At 46.3% G+C, this 20654-nt stretch overlaps 2 protein-coding genes across 5 annotated transcripts in view; one reads left to right on the top strand and one right to left on the bottom strand.

The window, feature by feature from the left end:
* RMND5A (required for meiotic nuclear division 5 homolog A) overlaps positions 1-5845 on the top strand; it is a 64008-nt gene extending 58163 nt beyond the window's left edge. Inside the window, exons 9-10 of one of the 4 annotated variants that reach the window (XM_047744898.1) lie at positions 1147-1234; positions 1769-5845. In XM_047744898.1, the coding sequence (XP_047600854.1) occupies positions 1147-1210 (64 nt within the window). In that variant the 3' untranslated portion in view covers positions 1211-1234; positions 1769-5845. Of the gene's footprint in view, positions 1-1146 lie in introns of all 4 variants that reach the window. The other 3 variants (XM_047744897.1, XM_047744896.1, XM_047744895.1) reach the window with 3 other exon arrangements.
* Positions 5846-13965: 8120 nt separating this feature from the next.
* On the bottom strand, positions 13966-19518 carry CD8A (CD8 subunit alpha). Its single transcript, XM_047746685.1, has 6 exons — positions 19042-19518; positions 18587-18952; positions 17871-17981; positions 17527-17637; positions 16828-16858; positions 13966-14617 (listed from the first exon to the last, which is right to left on the bottom strand). The coding sequence occupies exons 1-6, from the start codon at positions 19088-19090 to the stop codon at positions 14566-14568; spliced, it is 720 nt and encodes a 239-aa protein (XP_047602641.1). The 5' UTR covers positions 19091-19518; the 3' UTR covers positions 13966-14565.
* Between the last annotated feature and the right edge of the window lie 1136 nt (positions 19519-20654).

Raw genomic sequence — 20654 nt, 5'->3', positions numbered from 1 at the left:
CTTTTTAAATGTTGATTAAAAACATTTTTCTTCTGGAACTTAGTGGGAGGGTTGTATCTGATTTTTTTTTTTGTCAGTCTTTTTATTTGTTCATAAATTTGATGGTTAGATTTACAAGCATGTTTTTTAATCTTAACTTTTGGGGTAGGCAGTACATTGTCCTTGTTCCCCCGGGCCTTTACACGAAATGTAACACATTATATATGGTTCTGAACTTTGCTTTTTCTACTTGATGGTATATCTTGGAGGTCTTTTACATGATACAGAGAGAGCCCCCATTCTTTTTTAAACCTGCAGAATAGTCTACTGTATGGAAATGTGATAATTCCTTATCAATGAACCTTTAACTTCTGTTGTTATAAAGTGAAATATTTTATCTACATGTGATATGTAAACTGTAGAATTGGAATTGCTAATTCAAAGACTGTATACATTTATAAGTTTTGTACCCATAAAGGGCACACCTTATTAAAAAAAAATAAAAAGTCTCAAAAGCCTATTTCTAGCTTAGGTAGTTTGAACGTTTTTTCATTGGAGTTCATTTCAGACCTGTTATGGTAAGGTCTTTTTTCTGAAAGAAGGTCCTGGCATGTAACGAAGCTCCCTGTGCCCTTCCCAGACCGTGCAGCAGCCCTGCTGGTGCAGCCGGATGGGCCTGGAGTATGCCACTCTGTGCATGCCCTCCACAGGCTCCGTGCCTTGTTGACGCCACAACTTGGGTCACATTTGCTGCACTTGACTGCCTTGTGTCACCAATACCTTTGAAATTCCTATAAAGACAGGAAAAAACTGAACTTTGGAGGGGAAGAATTGGATTGACTTTTAAAACCACAAAAGCAGTTTTCAAAACCATTGTCTTTGTCTTGTTTACAAAACAGTTTTCACTAATTTCTACAAAAGAGGAGCCTTCAGTTTAGTGTCTGGCTTGATGGGTGTTTATTTGTGACCCTTCAGAGTTTGGCTGTTATATTGGGGGAAAACATAGTTAACCCTCAAAACAAAATACAGATATGTGTGTGTGTGTGTGTGTGTGTGTGTGTGTGTGTGTGTGTGTGTAAGTAATTGTTAGAGATATTCTATAGATGAAAATTGAATGCTCAGTACTGATCCTGTTCCTTGATTCAGTATTTTCTTTCTTGTCTTTAGATTAAAATGTCCATATTGTCCGATGGAACAGAGTCCAGGAGATGCCAAACAGATATTTTTCTGAAGAAATAACTTTAATTTGCAATTTGTAAGTGAAACTGAATTGTGGCGCATTTCAGAAGAGAACGTTCCATTTAATGCAGCTAACTGAGGACTCCCGTGTTTATATAAGCTAATGCTCCAGAAACTTTGCCAACATTTTAGTGTACACACACTGAGGGGAGTGCTCCAGATGAATATTATCATAGGGCTTTATTATATTCTTGGTCTTCATTTTTGATCAAGTAAATACACCAGCAGTTGTCATTCAATGCAGGTTTTTGTACTTAATTATATGGTGATTTTTTTACTTTTTAAGAGCAGAAACAGAAATCAACCTCCCTGCCATGTGTTTAATATTTCTCCTGCTTTTACTTTTGTCATTTCTTGATAATTGTAAGGTTTGAGAATGTTTGTGAAAAAGTTTTACTTCCTGTTATGTATACATAATTAAATGAAAATTCTTCAGAAAAAGTTTGAAAAACTGAATTGTGGTTATAAAACTAATTTGCATTTTTTTTGCTTAAGGAAGAAAGCTGTGATAGATTCCCAATTTGCTTTTTGATGTTTTCCTCTGCTCCAGCTCTCACCGAGAAGTCAGCAGGCCTGCACTTGAGCTCTGCTTGTAGCCTCAGCGGGCTGCCTGTTTCACATTCCATCGTGAATTTAGCAGGTTGGTGTGAGAAGTCTTCCACTAGAACGGAGTGGAAGGAGTACTGTTGTTTCTTTGCTTTTATTGCCAAGAGGTGCTTGTTTTAAAAGTGTGTTCAATAAAATGAAATTCTGAAGTTAGAGGTGTTCTTAAGTTAATATTTACTCTCTTGGTCTTGGTAGCCCTATTCTCTGAAATCTGCCTTCAGGACTTGGCTGTCTGTTTCATTTGTATATCATCGCAGGCACAGTGTTGTTTGTGTGTATATATATATATGTGCACCAGCATCAAACATTGTGTATCTGGAAGGGAAGAAGCATGTTCCAGTCCTAAAATGCAGTTACCAGACTCATTACTTTAAATCCTTAAAGTTAGAAGTTAGCATATTTTCTGTAGTGCAGAATATGTTTATTGCTGTTTTTGTATTTGAATAGTATACTGTTCAATGCCTCTCTTCTTCAAAGTGTATCATCTCATTGGCTGTGAATCTGTATATTACTCTAACGGATACAGATGATGATCTTTTCTCTTGTGAGGTATCTTCATTTAATGCACTGTCCAGAAATAGCCATGTGTAAGAGTCTTTCTCTGTATGATGAACGAACTACATGGAAAGGACTTCTGACTTACACCTGTTAAGTCACTTCGTTATGAGAAGAACGTTATACGAAAATCACCAAATATTTTGCAACTTTATCTCATCTGACTTGGAGCTGAACATCACTGTAGGAAAACTTTGATGAGAAAACAAAGAAGAAAATGCAGAAGGAAAGAGGACCGTGACACTTTGCATTTTAAACTGCAGATTGATTTCTTTTGCAGGGAGGGAGAAAACAGGTTTGGTGCTGAGTTCCCTCGAAAGTGTCAGCATGTGCAGTCATACACCGGCCTGCATGGTTTGTCCTGAAATGTTTATCTGGGAGAGCAGGGATTTGTCTCAAAGGAAAGGGGTGCTGCAGGAAGCCCTGCTTGACTGCTCTGTGTGGTCAGACTCCCTCCGAGTGCTACCGTGCGCGGGGTTGGTTGGCCAGGAATGGCGGCTGGCCTGCTCAGAGTGTTGCTCTGTATGACCTCTGTCTTGTTGGCCCCACCAGGACTCTAGCTCTGTGTTTCGGCTTTCCTGTTGGAACCCTCCCTAAACCTGCTCTCTCCATTAAAGCAGTGAAGGCAGAGAGCAGAGAGAAGCTCCTTGGACTCCGTTAGAGAAGGTAGAGAATTCCAGGCAACTCTGGCTGAGGATGTAAACCTGGTTTATGACCTATATTTCCCTTTGAGTTACAATCCAGAGTACCTTTTTTTTTTTTAACTACTTTTTTTTCTCACTAGGCCAGATTTAGCTTTACTCACAATTTATTCTCACCTTTCCACCTCTAACACTTATGAAACATTTAGGCTTCATGTAAGATTTGTACAACATAGATGTCACACAAGAGGCTGGTGGTAAATCTTTTGGGGGCCAGACACTTCACATGGTCGGCTCAGGCCACTTTGAAGGACAAAAGCCAGAACTCTGCTTTGTCCGTCTCCCAGTGTTGGGAATCCTGTTGACAGTTTTCTGTGCAGCTCCTGAAACTTTAAAAAGAGCATGCTTTTAACTGAAGCGTTTGATTTTAGAGTTTCTTATGTAAGGTCCTTGTAGTCTACTCGGCAGGATAGGGCCAGAAATTTGAAACTCTTGATTTGACAACTTAACATGAAAATTATGTCTTGTGACCTTTAACTGAATGCATGGACTTAAAACATTGGTGGGAAAATGTGAAGGAAAGGTGGGTTTGAAAAGGCCAGACGTTAACCAAAGATGCTGAAATACAACATGTTGTCCTTTCTGCTCTAGAAACACCTTCAGGAGTGGTGTCAGGACCTTGTCGCTGAGGCTGTGTGTGTCCGCGGTGCAGGAGGGTGCTCCTTGTCATGCCCTGCCTCCGTTTGCAAAAGGTCATGATAGAGCCAAGGTTTTTTTTAGAGTCAGACTCATTATAATAATACACATTGCAAACAGAGTTTCAGAGTGGTTTCCTCAGCTTCCTTAGGAACCATTCCATTTATCAGTCGTGGACGAAGGCCATGGGACTATGCTAAACCAATAAAACCTTATTAGAACTTTACATTCTGATTTAGCCAGAGCGCCTGTGCTTTCAAGTACAACCTGAAGGACAGTGGCTAAGTTTGTCTTTCAATCTTTTTTCTCCTTCGTGTGATCATCACAAATACCATTTCTGTTGTTTTGGTGGTGATTATGTGAGACTTCTAATACATAAATGAACGGGTATTGGTGCCTCTTGATGTTAAAAAATGTTGAAGAGAAGAGCCACCTCATATTCATAGGGTGTGTGAGTATTTTATGAGTGTATGAGCATTTAATTGAAAATAAGAAAGGTATGAAGTTAATCTTTTGATTTTTCTGTAGCAGCTGATGTATACAGAGACACTAAACCCCACACCAAATTATGTGGGGAATGAGGATCCTTTTTCTCTCCAGGTAGTCCCACAGGCCTGTATTCGTTCAGTATTCTTTATGCTGTGAGTTATTTCCACCTCAGTGGTTCAGCCTTTGGGACAACAGATACTGCAGAAACCAAGGACTCTTGGTTATTCGCACAAGACAAGCTGCTGGTAGACATTAGCCCTCTGGTTTTCCAGCTCAACTTCTGATTAGCGGACTGACGGTCAAGCTGGTCAGTTTGCTTAGTCAGCAGACTCAGGTTATTTTCAGGGAAGGCATGGTTTGGTTAATTTCGTCACTAGGATATGTAAGGTGAAGACGCAAACCAAATACCTTTCATTACTTAACTCTACGTACATTATCCTTGGTAACACTAGAATGCTGTGGTCTTGAGGGAATGTTGGCAAGGAACGCATACTTGGAAGGCCTGGGGCTCCATACGCCTGTCCGGCTGGAGTGGGCTTTATGGTGGTACAATAGTGTTTACCATAAGCAGGTACAAACTGCATGAACTGTTCTTACTGAGCTATAATTGAATAGATACCAAAAATAGAATGACAAATGTATTTTAATAGCAGATGAGGCGATTAGTTTTAGGGTGAATTTTCTGCTGTTGATTTTACTTCAAGAGATAGGGAGAGAAAACAAAGATTTGTTTTCGAGACGTTTCCCTCTACAGTGCTAAGCTGTAGTGAGCATATGCTTCGTTTACTTCCAAAGAGGCAGCAGCAGCTGGAATGGGCTTACAGCACATGCTTTGTTTCATGTTGTGGGCGAGGACTTACACTCTTATTTCAGTAGTCACTTCACGTTCTCCAGCAAGGCAGATGTGGGGTTCACTAGGATTTAGTGCCTGATCTTTTCTTTTGGGAAGGGGTGGGAGTGAATGTAGTGGGGATGGGAGGAAGCAGAAGAAAATGGGCGTGTGAGTGAGCACGCATGTGTCCAAGACTCACCGTTCCGCCCCCCACCTGTGTCCAGCAAGGAACAGGCATTTAGTGTATTTTGCTCACGACTGCAGCGTGCATGTATTTTTTTTTCCCCTCGTCCGTGTTTTCTAAACTTACACTAAAAGGATTCATCAAATCATCTTGTTCAGATGGCTCAGGATTGTATTTCTTTTGCTTACGCTGTGCTCTTGGGTTCTATAGTATTTCTATAATTATGTAACAAGAATAGTGTTGCACTGTAATCTATCATATAGAGCTATATGTATGGAAAATTTTGATCAGTTTTTTAAGAAATGTATCCTGTTTGCAAAGGCACAATAAAGTTGCATCTTATAGACTATAGGCAATAAAGCTAACAATAAACCTTATTTAACACAAACCATATTCATATTCTCTGTTCATTTGATTTTGGACAAAGTCCACCATATCAAGTAGTTTCAGGGACTTCATTTTGACTTAAAAGTTCTGATATACCTAATTTATAAATTTCAGACTGATATAATAGAGTTTTTGGAAAACTATAACAAATGCTTTGTTAATGTGTGTATTCCTATGTAAAACACATGGCTTCTCCTGTGTATATTTTTAAAAATTAAAGAAATGCACATTTAAAAAGTGTTTTGTGGAACCAGTCTGTGTAAACGTGACAGGTCACAGAGGTACGAGGGAGGGAGTCTGGAGGTATCAGTGGTAAGAAGAGAACGTTGCTGCCTGTATTTGCTAAGAGTCTGGAGAGTCAAGAATTTAAAAAACATCTTTGTCTCCATCCTATCCTGTTTCTGTGCCACCAGCAGTGGAAGGAGAGGTGGGGGAGGGGGAGCACCATCCCTGGTTGCTAGGAGGGGATGGCATTCGTGTGGACAGGCTCCCGCACCCTGTGCGTGCTGCGTCCTCTGGCTGGCTGGGACCCTCGGGCTGGGGTGCCAGTGTATGACGGAAGAGGAGACCTGGGGCCACTGTCCTTGGGCTGCTGGTGGAGTGGGACACCTGCGTTCGGCATTGGCTGGGAAAACGCCAGACTGAGTTGTCGATCCGTTTAGTGACAAGCTAACGTGGTGGAGACCCAGGATCTGTTTGTGCTGCTTTTCTATATATATTTTTAGACTCATTCTTATCTGACATTTTAGAGTGTTTCCTACTTGGGAACAAGCGTGGGAACCACCCAGTTGCATTTGGAGCCAGTGGCTCCGGTGGTAGATGTGAGGTCTGGCCGGCCTGGCCAAAGACCTCACTAACTATCCCTGCAGCATTTGGGACTCTCTAGGACTCAAAAGTGTGATCTCTAGCAGCAGCAGCATCACCCGAGAGCTTGCAAGAAATGCAGAACCTCAGGCCTCAGCCCAGATATGCTGAATCCGAATCTGCATGCTTGTAAGAAAACTGGCTTCCCTTACAAGGGGCCTCTTGGATTTTGTGAAGTATCCTCCCTCGTCAGGGACAGGTGAGGATCACATCTACTGAACAAAATTTACCCTTGATGACTAAGTCCTGAGTCATCAAGAAAGGTTAAATTTAGTGTGCTTTGAACTCTGTTTTAGGACTGTGATTTTTAACACCAGTGCATTTCTTTAGGCATCCAGGCGTTTGAAGGGGTGCTGTATTTGCAGCATGGCAAAATTCGTTTCCCATCCCCTCCCCACCAAAATGGGCAAGGACGATCACCAAGGATATAAAATAATGGATTTTTGTAATGGCAAGATTAAGACTGCAAATGCACATTTAGACCGAACAGTAGCCACCCCCTGGTAGAGGCTTTGGTGATAGTATCCTAGCGGACAGAAAGGTCACTTCACAGAGGACCTACCTGACTTTGTTTTCTGGCAACCAGTAAGAAACTCTCATAACCGTTTACACGAAGTTTATAGTTCTGAAGCACATTTTACAAAATGAATGCTTCTAATGTGTCATAACACTAATATTTTCAATTTGTTAATGTTCATCAAGACTCTAATTTTATGACCTGCTAATGAGTCGAGAGCCACAGTTTAAAAAAACCTTGCATTGGGATACCCGGGTGGCTCAGTCTGTTAAGCATCTGCCTTAGGCTCAGGTCATGATCCCAGGGTGCTGGGATGGAGTCCCACAGCAGGCTTCTTGCTCAGCGGGAAGCCTGCTTCTTCCACTACCTGTCACTCCCCCTGTTTGTGCACTCTCTCTTTCTGACAAAGTATTTTAAGAAATAAAATATGAATGAATGAAATTTAAAAACTTTGCATTAGGGGACAATGGTAAATCCATTCACAAAGCTACTTTGAAGTCTCTGTCAAGATATGTTTGGTAGAAAGTATTTTATTCATTCTTTTAAAAAAATTACTTCCCAAAAAAACCTTATGGTGGAGAGTTTCTTACACTCCTATGAGTCCCCTACACTAACAAATATAACATACCTAACATTAAGTATTGTCTAAGCAAGAGCTCCTGTGCGTCAGCATTTTGAGTTTCCTTGGGAAAGTCAAGGTGCTTCGTGCTAAATACTGCTTAGAATCCTTTCATTTAATAACTCAGATGTGTGTATGTTAAATGCAGAAAACATTTAACATACCATGGTATGGCATCTTTAGTCATTCAACGTGGGATTTTTTTTTTTTTTTTTTTTAAGTGCCAGGCACTGAGAGAAAACAAGGTACTTGGTATCCTGGAGCTTAGGAATTGCTGATAGAGAAAAGTGGAGCACAAGCACCAAGGCCCTTGTAGTGAGGTTAGTTTCCGTTGGTATCCTAACTACTAGAGGATGATGGGAGGGAAGAGAAAGGAGATAAGAATAAGTTGGGTATTTTTAAGGTCCACTCTTGCTATAGTAGCAGATGTGGTTGGGGAGGGGATGAGGTTAGAGCAGAGGAGGCCAAGACAGTAGGTAAAGTGAATGTTGAATATCGCAGGTCCTGAACAGTATTCTGAACAAGACAAGACTTGGTCTCTACTCAGTAAGGACCAAGATAATGTACGAGTGAGAAATACAATGGAAATCTAGCAAGAGAAGTTTTTATCATAAAATGTCAGTGCTCTGAACCCTTCTGCAATTCAGAGAAGCAATAGGGTGGGGTCTCGAGTGATGAGCTTCCTTGATCTGATGTTCTAAAATATATTCCCAAGTCTTCTGTTGTCTCCATTTTCTAGAACTGTGACTTTTTTTTTCCTTTTTTTTTTTTTTAAGATTTTATTTGAGAGCATGCGTGCATAAGAACACAAGTGGTAGGGGAGAGGCAGACCCAGCACTGAGCAGGGAGCCCAATGCAGGCTCTATCCCAGGACCCTGGGGTCATGACCTGAGCTGGAGGTAGACGCTTAACCGACTGAGCCACCCCGGTGCCCCCGGAAGGGTGAAGTTCTAAGCTCATACTTTCCTCCCGTTGATTTCTATACCATGTGGGTTGTGTGATTTTCTGCCAATTTCTAGTCAGGAGGGGTCTTTTTAACTCCCATTTGAGGACTGCATTCAGCCACTGTGCAAGGGCTGCTGTGCAAGTAAAGGGCTTTGATGTTGTTTCCCCTCTAAAAGAAAAGTGTTCTTCAAAAGGAAGCCTGTTATTTGTCAGTGTTCAGGACTAATCATTTCGGGAGCTTTCTCCCCTTCTGAACAGGTTAGAAACGCATTTCGGGTTTCTGTTCATTTTTAAGACCATGCTGCTTTTAGTTGTTTTAGATCCGTGACCTAATCAGCCCTAAAGAGGAATTTCACAGGAATTTATTAAATTATCCTGCAAGCTTTGAGAAGGAGATCAGGAAATCTGGGCGGATGGCCTTTGACTTTACTAGCGGATAGCAGTCAGCCGCCTGTGAATTTATCCAGGGTTTGTAGGGTGGCTTCGTGCTGTCAGGGGCTCGGGCTCCTGTCTGTGTGCACAGCCTTCACGTGTGGCCTGTTGCACCTCTTTGTTAGTTGTAACCATGATCCAGGCAGGGGGGAGGAGGAGGAGGGGAGTGAGGAAAGAAGCAGCTTCCCATTGAGTTAGCTCTTTTGAACAGTCTTTCCCGGAAGCTCCATCCAATGACTTACTAGCCACACTTGGCTGCAGGGAAGTCTGGAAAATGTCTGGGCACAGTGCCACCTGTAGTACCATGAGGGTTCTGCTGGTAAGGAAGAACAGGAGAACAGTTGGAAAAACAACCTGCAGTCTCTACCATGCTTGCCAGTGCCTTGGAGCCAGGAGACAGATGAAATTTCGCTCACGTAAAGGAATTAAGCCACTGGCATCAGCCATTGGTGCAGCCTTCCACCTCCCTGAGACATGACGCAAATGAGGAGGTAGCAGTCGTGGAACCACCTCCTTGAGCTGCATTTCTTGGCCCCTTGTGGTGTTCGCGTTAGAAGCAGGGCCCTCACCCTGACTTCAGACGGGATCCCATTTGTTTGATTTCACAGCAGATGGTGACTTTTGTTTTGTACCTTGGGCTGCATAGGTGTAAAAACTGGTTTTGGGCGCTTACAGTTGTGGCGGCGCAGCGTAACGCACACCGTTGTCAAATCCCTATGTTGTACTGTTGTGTGTCCCGTTGTGTGTCCGCTGTGCTTCAGTTAAAGAGCAGAGCGGCTAGGCATTTGGGCTGTGGGGTTAGACCTGAGCTCCAATCTTGATCCCATCACCAGGCTCTAGAGTGATCTTGGGCAAACGTTCAGAGCTTCCGATGCCTTAGTTTTCTCATCTGTAAAGAAGAATGGTAATCGTTCCTACTTCAGGGTTCTGCTGAAGGCCACATGAGGTGCTGGGCCCATGATGAGTGCTAAATAACTGGTACCTGGTATTTTATTTAAGTCACTAAAACATAAGAACAAATGACACCTACAGATCACAACCATCTAAGGGAGAGTGGAATAGGGGGGTTAGAAACTGACGTGCAGAAGGGAGGTTGTCCAAAGGGATGGGGACCTCGGGAGGTGCTGAGAGGACAGATAGTAGAGCTCATGCTTCTACTCTGCAAGCCTTATCTGGCTGCTCTGAGGATGGTAGACCTCTCTTGCAGGAGAGCAGGGAGGGACCTGGGGGGCTGGCCCTCAGCATGTGAGGCTGACGGGAGCTTCAGTGACAGAGCCAAGGCTGTGTGTATCTGGGACTGAGCTCTCTCAAGGTGAGATGGGTGTGAAGGGTTGTCTTAGCACCGGGAAGCCGAGATCCCTGGGTGTATGCATAATGTGTTTCTGTCAGAAATGGTTACCCTTTCTGAGAACAGAAATTGGGGGAATCAGACAGAATTGGCTGCATTCTGAGTGTAATGGGTTCTATGCTGGTTTTGAAAAATGCAGTATGTTGTTTTCAGTATACGTTTGGTTACTGTGTTCCAGGAGCTCTTCTCGGCACTTAAAAATACATATAAACTCATATATTCTTCCCAACAACCCTTTGAGGTTGGGATTATCATTACCCCCATGTTAAAAGTGGGGAAACCAAGGTTTTGAGACCTGAAGTCACTTGCTAGAGAACACAGGGCCAGGAAGCTGCTTTCAGAACTCTGCATTCAACCTAATCGTAGGCATTTGTGGCCTCCGTCAGTTCCTTTGGTGGAGAAACATAGCTCAAGCCTGCCTTTAGGAGCAGAGTAAGTGTTGCCTGCCCCTGGTGGTCACAATATTAGGGTGGCGATGGTGGGGGGATGTGGGAGATATTTACACACAGCCCTGGGCTGGACGGAGGGGCGGCTTCTTGCTGGTGGAAAAGAGAGACTTCTCCCTGTGCCACTGGCTGAAGAGTCATGCGGGATGTTCAAGTGTGGCATGGGTTCTCCGAAGGGCAGTGTCACAACCGGAGAAACAAATGACAATGTTCTCCGGTTTCTTTCTTCCACAAAAGGAATATGTTTTTTGTTGAGGGAATGAATATTTATTCACTGAACCACCAAGCTAACTGCATGATAGAGAAGTCATTTCTCTACTTCCTGTTTCTCAGGGTCCAAAAAATGTGTTATGGGCATCTTGCCCGTGGGGAAATTTGTAGAGTCAGTACTCGGGCTAGAAGCTGGCAAGTGAAATATGACTTGGACTTGAGTCTTCCAGCTTTGAACTGTTCAAGCCCTGTGCTGGGCTCCACGCTAAGCGTGGAGGCTACTTAAAAACAAAAAACAAAAAACAACAACAACAACATAGAGAAAGGAATTCATCAGAGTTGGCCCTCAGATCCAGGGAGAAAACAGAAAAACAAGCTGCAGGCTGAGGCTGAAAACATGAAAGGTGGCTGTGAATTTAGGCTCAGGGCTTGCCGGTGACCACAAACATCCAACTGTTCATTCTGCATACGCGGAAAGAGCTTAGCGTGGAGCCTAGCACAGGACTTGAACTCACGACCCTGAACTGAGATCAAGAGTTGGACACCCAACCGACTGAGCCACCCAGGCGCCCCCCACCATCTTGATATTTTTAATCTCCAAAATAGTGTTTACCTTTTTAGTTATGGCAAGTGAAACTTCTTTGGGGGTATGAGAAAATCAGTAAGTATTCAACCCTTTCCGAGCCTCCCCAGGGTGGCTTCCCAGCCACTCATTAGCTGTGTTGCAAGTTAAAGAGGAAAAGCCCTTTTCCTCTCTTCATGCTAGCCCGGGTTCTTTAAGATTGGCCTTCCACGGCCATCCTCTCAAGTGTGTCACATAAGGAAGCAAGATGTTCCTTGTCCCCCCCTCCCAGGGAACCCAGGGACAGGCAGCCTCAGAGCCCTGGAGCCTGCTCTAAACTGGGTTCCAGTCCCTGCAGTGGATCCTGGTTCTGTCGCTGGATTGGTTTGGGGAGGAAGGGGACAAGGGCAAGACTTTGTCTCATGGGAACTTTCTTAGCTTTCACTTCTGCTTTTTCGCACCTGAGGCACTTTTTCCTCTTAACTTCTGTTCTTTAAAAGTGTCTTGGTTTTTAAAAGTTAAGGTTGCAAAAGGCAGTTTCAGGGCAGGGAAAGTTCTCTCTTGACCTGGTGCTGGCTATGTGAGTGTATTCGCTTGATGAGGTCTTGGAGCTGCTGTACACTTAGGATTTGGGGACTTTTCAGTATGTATATTTTACCTCAACAAGGGTGAAGATTTTGTGATTTATTACGAGAGAAGTATCAGCTTACCCGTTACCACGAAAGAACAAAAGACAAGGTGATGTCAGGAGAGGCTAATCAGTTCTAGCTGATGGGAAAACATGGAGTCCACAGTGAAAGTAGTGACTGACCTAATAATTTTACATTTAGGGTTTTATCCTAAAGACACAAACGCACGTGCCAAAGTTTTGGCAGTGGTATTAGAGTAGTGAAACACTGGAAACTGGAAAATTAAATGCTGAGTAATAAATAAAAGTTGGCACACTAAAAAATGGCGTGCTATTTTGTCATTAAAAATGATGCCATCCTAAAATTAACAAGTCAGGAAATGACAGATGCTGGCGAGGATGCGGAGAAAGGGGAATCCTCCTACACTGTTGGTGGGAATGCAAGCTGGTGCAACCACTCTGGAAAACAGCATGGAGGTTCCTCAAAAAGTTGAAAATAGAGCTACCCTATGACCCAGCAATTGCACTACTGGGTATTTACCCTAAAGATACAAATGTAGTGATCCGAAGGGGCACGTGCACCCAAACGTTTATAGTAGCAATGTCCACAATAGCCAAACTATGGAAAGAACCTAGATGTCCATCAACAGATGAATGGATAAAGAAGATGTGGCATATATATACAACGAAATACAATGCAGCCATCAAAAGAAATGAAATCTTGCCATTTGCGACGACGTGGATGGAACTAGAGGGTATCATGCTTAGCGAAATAAGTCAATCGGAGAAAGACAACTATCATATGATCTCCCTGATATGAGGAAGTGGAGATGCAACGTGGATGGTTTGGGGAGTAGGAAAGAATAAATGAAACAAGATGGGATCCTGAGGGAGACAAGCCATAAGAGACTCTTAATCTCACAAAACAAACTGAGGGTTGCCGGGGGTAGGGAGGTAGGGAGAGGGTGGTGGGGTTATGGACATTGGGGAGGGTGTGTGCTATGGTGAGTGCTGTGAAGTGTGTAAACCTGGTGATTCACAGACCTGTACCCCTGTGGCTAATAATACACTATGTGTTTATTAAAAAAAAAAAAACCCACAAAAACAAAACTGATGCCATCAATGTTTTTTATTAAAACCATTTATAAAAAGCAGAGCAATTGCATTTTTTAAAAGTCAGAAGTATATACTTCACATATATGCACAGAAAATCATCAGGAAGAATGTACACCATGCTATTAACAATGGATTACACCTGAGGTAAAGAATTATGGGTGATTCTTACTTCTTCATTTGAGTTTTTTCTTCCAGTGAGGACTCGATTCTTGTTCAACTCGGACGAGAGGAAACACGTGTGTGGAGGGCAGCCGGTTTGGCTGGCCGCCTCCTCACCAGAGTGTCTTCCGTCCCAGCCCCTCATCTGCAGGTTGAGGGGAGGCCAGGGCCGTGCTGGCAGCTCTGTAACCATTCCATTCCGCACCATCAGCAGTCATGATGTTCTAGGAGCACGAGCGGATACGGTGTCTCAAGTTCAGAGGCTCAAGAGGACCGCCGTTCCACTGTGCTGATGCTCAGATCATACTTGTCAGAGGGTGGTCTCTCCTCTTTCACGGGCCCCTCTGCACTGCGGGGGGCTGGGAGAGCCATTCGGCCTCCACTGGGGGAGTTCCCACAGATTGTCTTTAGAGGTGGAGTTTCTCATTTTCCAGGATTCAGCTTACCCCTTCCACTTTAGTTGAGGATTTCCCACTCCATGGAGTTCCACATGTTGTTACAAAAAAAAAAAAAAAAAAGTCTGATAGGATTCAACCACCTTAGAGAACTCTGTGAAAGGCAAAAGTTCTCCTAGAACCCCCTTAGGGCTGTGGGTGCAGTTGTGGGCCTAGGGCTGCTGCTCAAGAAATCACCTGTGCTCCTAGGGTTTGAGACACAGCACCCCCACACTGATACAGAAATCTCCAGAAGAAAGACCTGAATGGCTGGAGAACGAGCCCTGAGACTTGCTGTGACTCTGCTCAAGCTGCTCCCCATCCCTGAATGTCAATGAAAGAGGTTTGGACCGCATCTTGCTAAGCAAATCCCCCCCCACACACACCCAGCTCAAACCACCAGATTCTGAGAACACGGCTTGTGGTAGCTCTGGCCTGCCCACCCTTCACCCCAGTGCGAGCACACAATGGTATCAGAGCCCTTGTGGTGTACTGTAGACGTACAGTCTTGTTTTGTGTCAACTAAGGAAAACACATGAAGAAGTCACCCTTCCCACCCCACCCCCACAAAAATAATAATGAGAATGGATATATAAGGAAGGAAGGACTGTTGCTGTTCTCATAGAGAGAATTCTGTTCGGTCTTGTAGTGGCTGTCGCACAGGGCCCATCTCCATGTTAGACGTATTTCTCTGAAGGGCTGGGCTTGCCTCCTGGTCTGGGCATTGGCCTGAAAGAGAGGCAGACGGTAAACCGCGATTGCAGCAAGAACTCCCACAGTGTGCTAACTGCCTCCATCCACATCTGTCCCGCCTGCCCCAGCCTCCCAGCCCCTGCAGGGTCTGCGAATTTGTCCCTGGAATACCATCGTGGAACTGAGTGAATGACGTCAGAAAGTGTCAAGTGCTTCACGTTTGCCATCTTGCTATCACAGCAACCTGGAGGGGAGGCCACTGGGAAATAGATGAGAGAACTTGCCCAAGTTCTAACATAACTAGGAGGTGATGGAGCCAGAATCGGAGCCCAGTTAGTCTGGCTTCCGGGAGCCTTTGTCAGGTGCCCGTGGAGGTGAGAGAGGGAGGCTGATGACCGAAGTTACCAGTTGAGCTGATTCTCGGTCCCCCGGGAGGATGTGAGGAAATGACCACCATCAGCCAAGCAGAGCTACTTTATGCACACAGACGACTCAAATTTGATGTCCCACTAAAAATGTGTGTTAATTCAGGACTGGGCTAACACCTCCTGAATGGGCTGATTCATCATGAATGTCAGGTCTACACACACTGTCCTCCAAACCTCTCCAGAAGCTGAGCTGCCCTCAGTCATCACTGAGTGTGTGATTCTCCTGCCAAAGCTCCCAACTGCACCCCAAGTACTTGCAAATGCTAAAAATCTTTCTCTGTTTTTAAAGGGTCTTTGTCCCCCTTGTTATACCATTCATAATACAGGCATTAGAATACATTATTACAATTCATTACAATATATTCATTACATTTCCGTTAAAAATACTGACACATATTTTAAAAAATAACATTGTATGAGATATTGGAATTGGTTTCCTGCAGAGAGATACCAAGGAGTGGGAAATGCAAACCCTAGGTATAAAATTTGAAGTATTTTCATCCACTGAAAGTAACTGATTATCCTTAAACATCTCCATCCCCCATGCAGGAAGGAGCCTGAGCTTGGATAAAGAAGTCTGAGCTCTGCTATTTGGCATCAGTGTGGCCTTAGATGAGTCACTAAATGTCCTAACTGCCATTTTCCTCATCTGAAAAAGTGGTGGTCATGGCAACTACTTGAAAGATTGTTATGAAACTTGATATTTAAAAAGAAATATATAGGGGTGCCTGGGTGGCTCAGTGGGTTAGAGCCTCTGCCTTTGGCTTGGGTCATGATCTCAGGGTCCTGGGATCAAGCCCCACATGGGGCTCTCTGCTCAGCAGGGAACGTGCTTCTCCCTCTCTCTCTCTCTGCCTGCCTCTCTGCCTACTTGCAATCTCTGTCGAATAAATAAAATATTTAAATAAATAATAAAAAAATATATAAAACAAGGAACTGGTACTCTGTAGACTTTTCTTAAATGTAGTATTATTTTGATAATCTGAGAGTCATCACGTCTCTGCAGGTTTGGGTAGATTTCCCGATCTGAGCTGCTCAGCTGTGAGATGGGACTGTGGCATCTATCACATGGGATTCCTGGAGAAGAGAGAACCTACATGTAACCCCCATCATGGTGCAGGGCCAGAGTGGGGTCAATTAGATGTTAGCACAGGCTGCCTCAGCCTAAGTTCAAAGGACAAAAAAGATTGAGACTTCTCTTCCACGCACTGGTCTTTGTTTTTGTTTGTTTTTTTTTTTTTTTCCTGATCATCTCAGAATGATCACGGGTTGGAATTGGATCGGGGAGTCACTTGGGCTGCCAGATAGCTAACTGCTCCTGCCTCTGTTTCCCTTCTAGTCCTTGGTGGTAAATCAAGGCACTACACTGACACAGGGAAATTAGGAGTCTAGGCATTGCTTATTTGGTTCTCCAATGAAAGACTAATTACTCAAAAATCTAGAACAAACAATAGAAAAAAAAAGTTTTCTTAAGAAAACAATAAAACTCAATTGGAATCATCCAGGTAAGAGACCTCAAGGCTGTGGAGAACTAGGACTAATAGGGGGAATCCTGTTTGGGATTTTTGGAGCCAGGTCAGAGAAAATGGAGACTTACAGAAGTCATACTGCTCTCCCCATGAGCCCAAACCGTGCCTCCCATTTCCTCACCTTGCCAGCCTTGTGTCGCTCTTTGCTCAGAAACTGTGCTGACTCCCTGCCCCCAGAATTCTCCATGGCCTCTCTCTGGGAAAGGTTCCCACCAAAGGCTGCTTGGGAAGCTAGGACCTGTGCAGAGGGCTGGCCAGTGTTAGCAGCCCTAGGGGTTATAAGACTCACCTGGGACATTTGCAAACCCGTCTTCTGTTCCCTGGATAAGAAAAAGAAGAAGTAAAATGACTGCCTCCCCACCACCAATAGTACCCACATAGATTTATTTCCTCCTTCCCTTTTCCTATTTCTTTAGAACTATAACTCTTGAAAACCAAGTAAGAGCTGCTTTTCCATCCCTCTTCTCATCAATTTTAAAAGCATTGCAAATACACATGTGGGCTAAGATGGGTTAGTACAGTCACCTACAGTGGGACCCTAAGTAGTAGGGGGTTCACTGGGAGGTGGCAGAGGGTAAATCTCAACAAGTCATGGTTTTGATCCAGTCTTCCTGAGCACTAGTCCGAGGGCCACAGGGGCACACTCTCTGAGGGGGGGTGTACGGGGGGGGGGTTGTAATAAGCCAGAAACTGTACTCTCTACCACTTTCTCTGTGGCCAATGGAACACAATGCTCCTGCCCATCCTGGAATAAGGGCTCTGTCTCCCTAAGAACGTCCCAGAGAGTGGAAAGAGGAGTGGGAAGGGGTTTCACGAGTTCTGTCTCCAGGAGAGAAATGGGCTGTGCCTGACCCTACAGTACAGCTCAGGGTCCAGAAACCTCCATCCTATCTCCGGGCAAGCTGCCTGGAGCAAGCCGCGAAGGAGGGGGAAGTAGAGCAAACCTTCCCCCGCTTCCCCTGCCACTCCGAGCGGCCCTAGAACTTACTATGGTTGCAGATGACGGTGATGACCAGTGACAGTAGAAGGACCGCGCAGGTTCCAGCCAGCGGTGCCCAGATGTAGATTTCACAGGCAAAGGCAAGCACACTTTTTTCCACTGAAAACACGGAAGACGCCGGCGTTTAGGAACTGGCCGGGATTCTCTAACCCACACCACCAGGTCGGGCCTGTCCCTCGGGTCCGGTCTCGGTTTCCCCACCACTTGGACAGGTTTTGGCTCTATCTTCACGATCAGGGCTGAGCCTGGCGGGGGCTCTCCCCCACCCCCGCGCCTCCTGCCCACACCGCCCCTGGCGGGTCCCCGTCCTGGGACCCCTGCGCGGGTCTCACCTGGCTTGCCAGCCGCCGGCCGGCAGATGCCGGGGCGCTGAGACCCCTGCTGCGACGTGTTGGTGGGCGCCCTCGTGGGTGGTCGCGGCGCGGGCGTAGGGGTAGGCTTGACTGCGGGAGAAACAGAGCGTGGTTGGAGTCGGACAGGGGACATCGACACTAACCCTCCGCACGGCTTGGCGCGCCTTTGCCCGATGGGGCGCCTCCTTCGCCCGCGCCGACCTCTGCACTCAGAGAGAGGAGATGGATTGGGGACCTCCAGGATTCGCGCTCTCCCCTTCGCGGCGCGCGCGGTAGCCTGCTGCGTCCCGGGCGGGGCCGAGCGCACCTGGCGCCTCTGACAGGAACGCAGCAGCCCGCACCCAGTCTCCCAGCCTCTCTCCAGGGCTTAACCTGCTGGCTTGGGGGCTTGGGTTGGTAGCCAAACGCAGGCTCACAGAATTTAAGGAACTGTCCAGGGGCAAACAAGCACCCGAACTCGAGCCCAGATCCGCGGGACCTAAGAAGCCATCTTCAGCCCCGACCCAGCCGCACCTTGGCCTCAGTTCCCTTGTCTGTGAAATGGAAGCAGTATTAAGTAGCCCCCACGCCCCCAAGGGCGCTAAGAGGCTCAAAAGCGGGGTTCCATATAAAAAAAAAAAAAAAAAAAAAAAAACAGGTTCATAGGTGAGCCCTAAACCCCACACCGAGAGGTGCCACGCCCCGGGCGCCCGGACCTGGCAGGAAGACCGGCACGAAGGGGCTGAAGTACAGCACGGAGTTGCTCAGGACAGAGCAGAAATAGTAGCCTTCGTCCTCCTTGCGGAAGTGGTGCAGGGTGAGGCTGTAGACGGTCGCCCTGATCTTCTTGCCCGAAATCTCTTTGGGGTCCAGTCCGTCGGCCGCCTTGCTCCGGATATTGGAGATGTACAGGAGGAAGACGGGGCGGGCGGCAGGTTCGTTCTTCTGGAGGAGCCAGGAACAGCCCGGCGCCGCAGGGGACAGCAGCACCTCGCACTGCAGCTCCACCTTCCCTCCCGGCTGTCCGACCACCTTCGCCGGCGACATGCGGAACCCGCTCTGCCCGACGGCCGCGGCGGCATCTGCGGGCGGCAGGCATTGAGGCTGAGCCGGGAACCCCGCGCTCCTCGTCTGCCCCGTCCCCCGCCCTTCCCGAGGGTCGCTAACTCACGGAGCAGCAGGGCCAGCGGCAGGAGCAGGGAGGTCACCCAGGAGGCCATGGCGCGCTCTGCGCTGCGCGACGTGTGCCGACGAGCGCTGGAGCGGGTGGGACGCGGACGGGGGATGTCGCGCCCTTCGGCCAGCGGAGGAGCCAGATTTCGAGTTGGGAGGATGTGATGTCATCCGAAGCCCCGCAGGGGAGAGTCGCCCTCTTTTTCACGGTTACCACCTTCCAGCCCAGCGAGCAGGCTGGGGTCCATGATCTGGGCCTGGGCCATCGATGCGGGCTTGCAGGGCAGCTGGGGACGGTTAAAACTGCGGGCTTGAGGACAAAGACAGAGGCTCGCAAATGACCTTTGGAATAGGCTCTCCTGTAGGGGCTGCAGAGATAGAGGGTAAGGAGAGTTTACAAGAGGTGAAGAAGGTGAGAGTAAGCAGGAAAGCAGAGTGTCCACTTCCTTTGTTGTCACTCATAATGGCTCTAGCAAGACAGGCGCTGAGGGCTGAGGAGGGAGAGGCGTTGGTGACTTGCACACCACTCCGAAGGGTAGTCTGGGTGCTCAGCAGGAAGGAGAAGACCATGGGGCAGCAACCACCTGCCTTGTGTGGGACTGAAGGTCCTCTGGTGACCACACCCAGTCCTCCCCACTGCCACACATCACCCTACAGCCTCAAGATTTTTTCTTGGGGCTGCTGCAACAGCCTTCACATGAGTCCCTTTCTTGGCCACACCTTCAGCCACCCTGCCATGATCATTATTCTCCTAAAGGGGATCTGACAGTGTCACTCTTGCAGACTTCTATGACTTGCAAGACAGGATGGAAGCGGAAACAGGGCTTGGCTTAGAGCTTTTGGGTGCTAGCTCCTCCTAGCCTCCGCTCAGGCCCCTGGCCCTACATTCTCACTGAACTTGAAACTGTCTAAACCCTGAGCTCCTGTCCTTGCTGTTCCCTTTGCCTGAAATTCCGTTCTATTTAAACCTGGCGACCAGCTTCTGTGCTGTAGAACACGGACCTCATTCCTCTTTATCCTTGGCTTTAGGCACTGGCCGGGGACCTGTGTGAAGCCTGGGTGAATGCCTGGGAGCATTCTTCACTCTTCTCTCTCAGGCTCTGGCGCATCATATCCCCTTCCTTCTTGCCGGTTGCTATCCTGAAGCCTTCCAGCCCCAGTGGATGCCCGCCTCTCATTACTTCAGGGTGCCCTAGCCTTTCCACTTTGAATCCCAGAACAAATAAACCTCACACTGTTGCTACCTGAGTCTAGAGTCAAACCACGTGGCATTATCTGTTCCATGTGTCTGCCCCACCCATGGATTTTGCCTGGTGAGGACTGTGTTGCAGACACCCCTCCCCGCCATGTCATAACATAACTTGGGCTGAGCTGTGTTGGTAGAACTTAAGTGGTGGATGGACTTTAAAAAAATTACTACTATTACTTTGATTTTAATGTGTGCTCCCCAGCCTTCTCAAATCATCCAAGGTACTTACCCCTAGGTGGAACATTTAACATATTTTATTTTAGTTCCAGTGTAGTTAACATATAGTGTTATATTAATTTTCAGTGCACAGTTCAGCCCTTCCATCCATCATCCAGTGTTCATCACATCCTTCATCCCCATCC

This window comes from Lutra lutra, chromosome 9 (assembly GCF_902655055.1).
Source record: "Lutra lutra chromosome 9, mLutLut1.2, whole genome shotgun sequence".
Taxonomy (NCBI): Eukaryota; Metazoa; Chordata; class Mammalia; order Carnivora; family Mustelidae; genus Lutra; species Lutra lutra.
The sequence above is the reverse complement of the archived record's forward strand: the minus strand, read 5'-3'. Positions and strand labels throughout refer to the sequence as shown.

What these genes read in the sequence shown, in the direction of transcription:
- CD8A (XM_047746685.1), bottom strand. Translation starts at nt 19,090, where the DNA reads ATGGCCTCCTGGGTGACCTCCCTGCTCCTGCCGCTGGCCCTGCTGCTC. An exon ending in CGTGCCGGTCTTCCTGCCAG is followed by an intron (nt 17,982 to 18,586) that starts GTCCGGGCGCCC and finishes TTTCTCCCGCAG; the next exon opens with TCAAGCCTACCCCTACGCCC. An exon ending in GCCGGCGGCTGGCAAGCCAG is followed by an intron (nt 17,638 to 17,870) that starts GTGAGACCCGCG and finishes CCGTGTTTTCAG; the next exon opens with TGGAAAAAAGTGTGCTTGCC.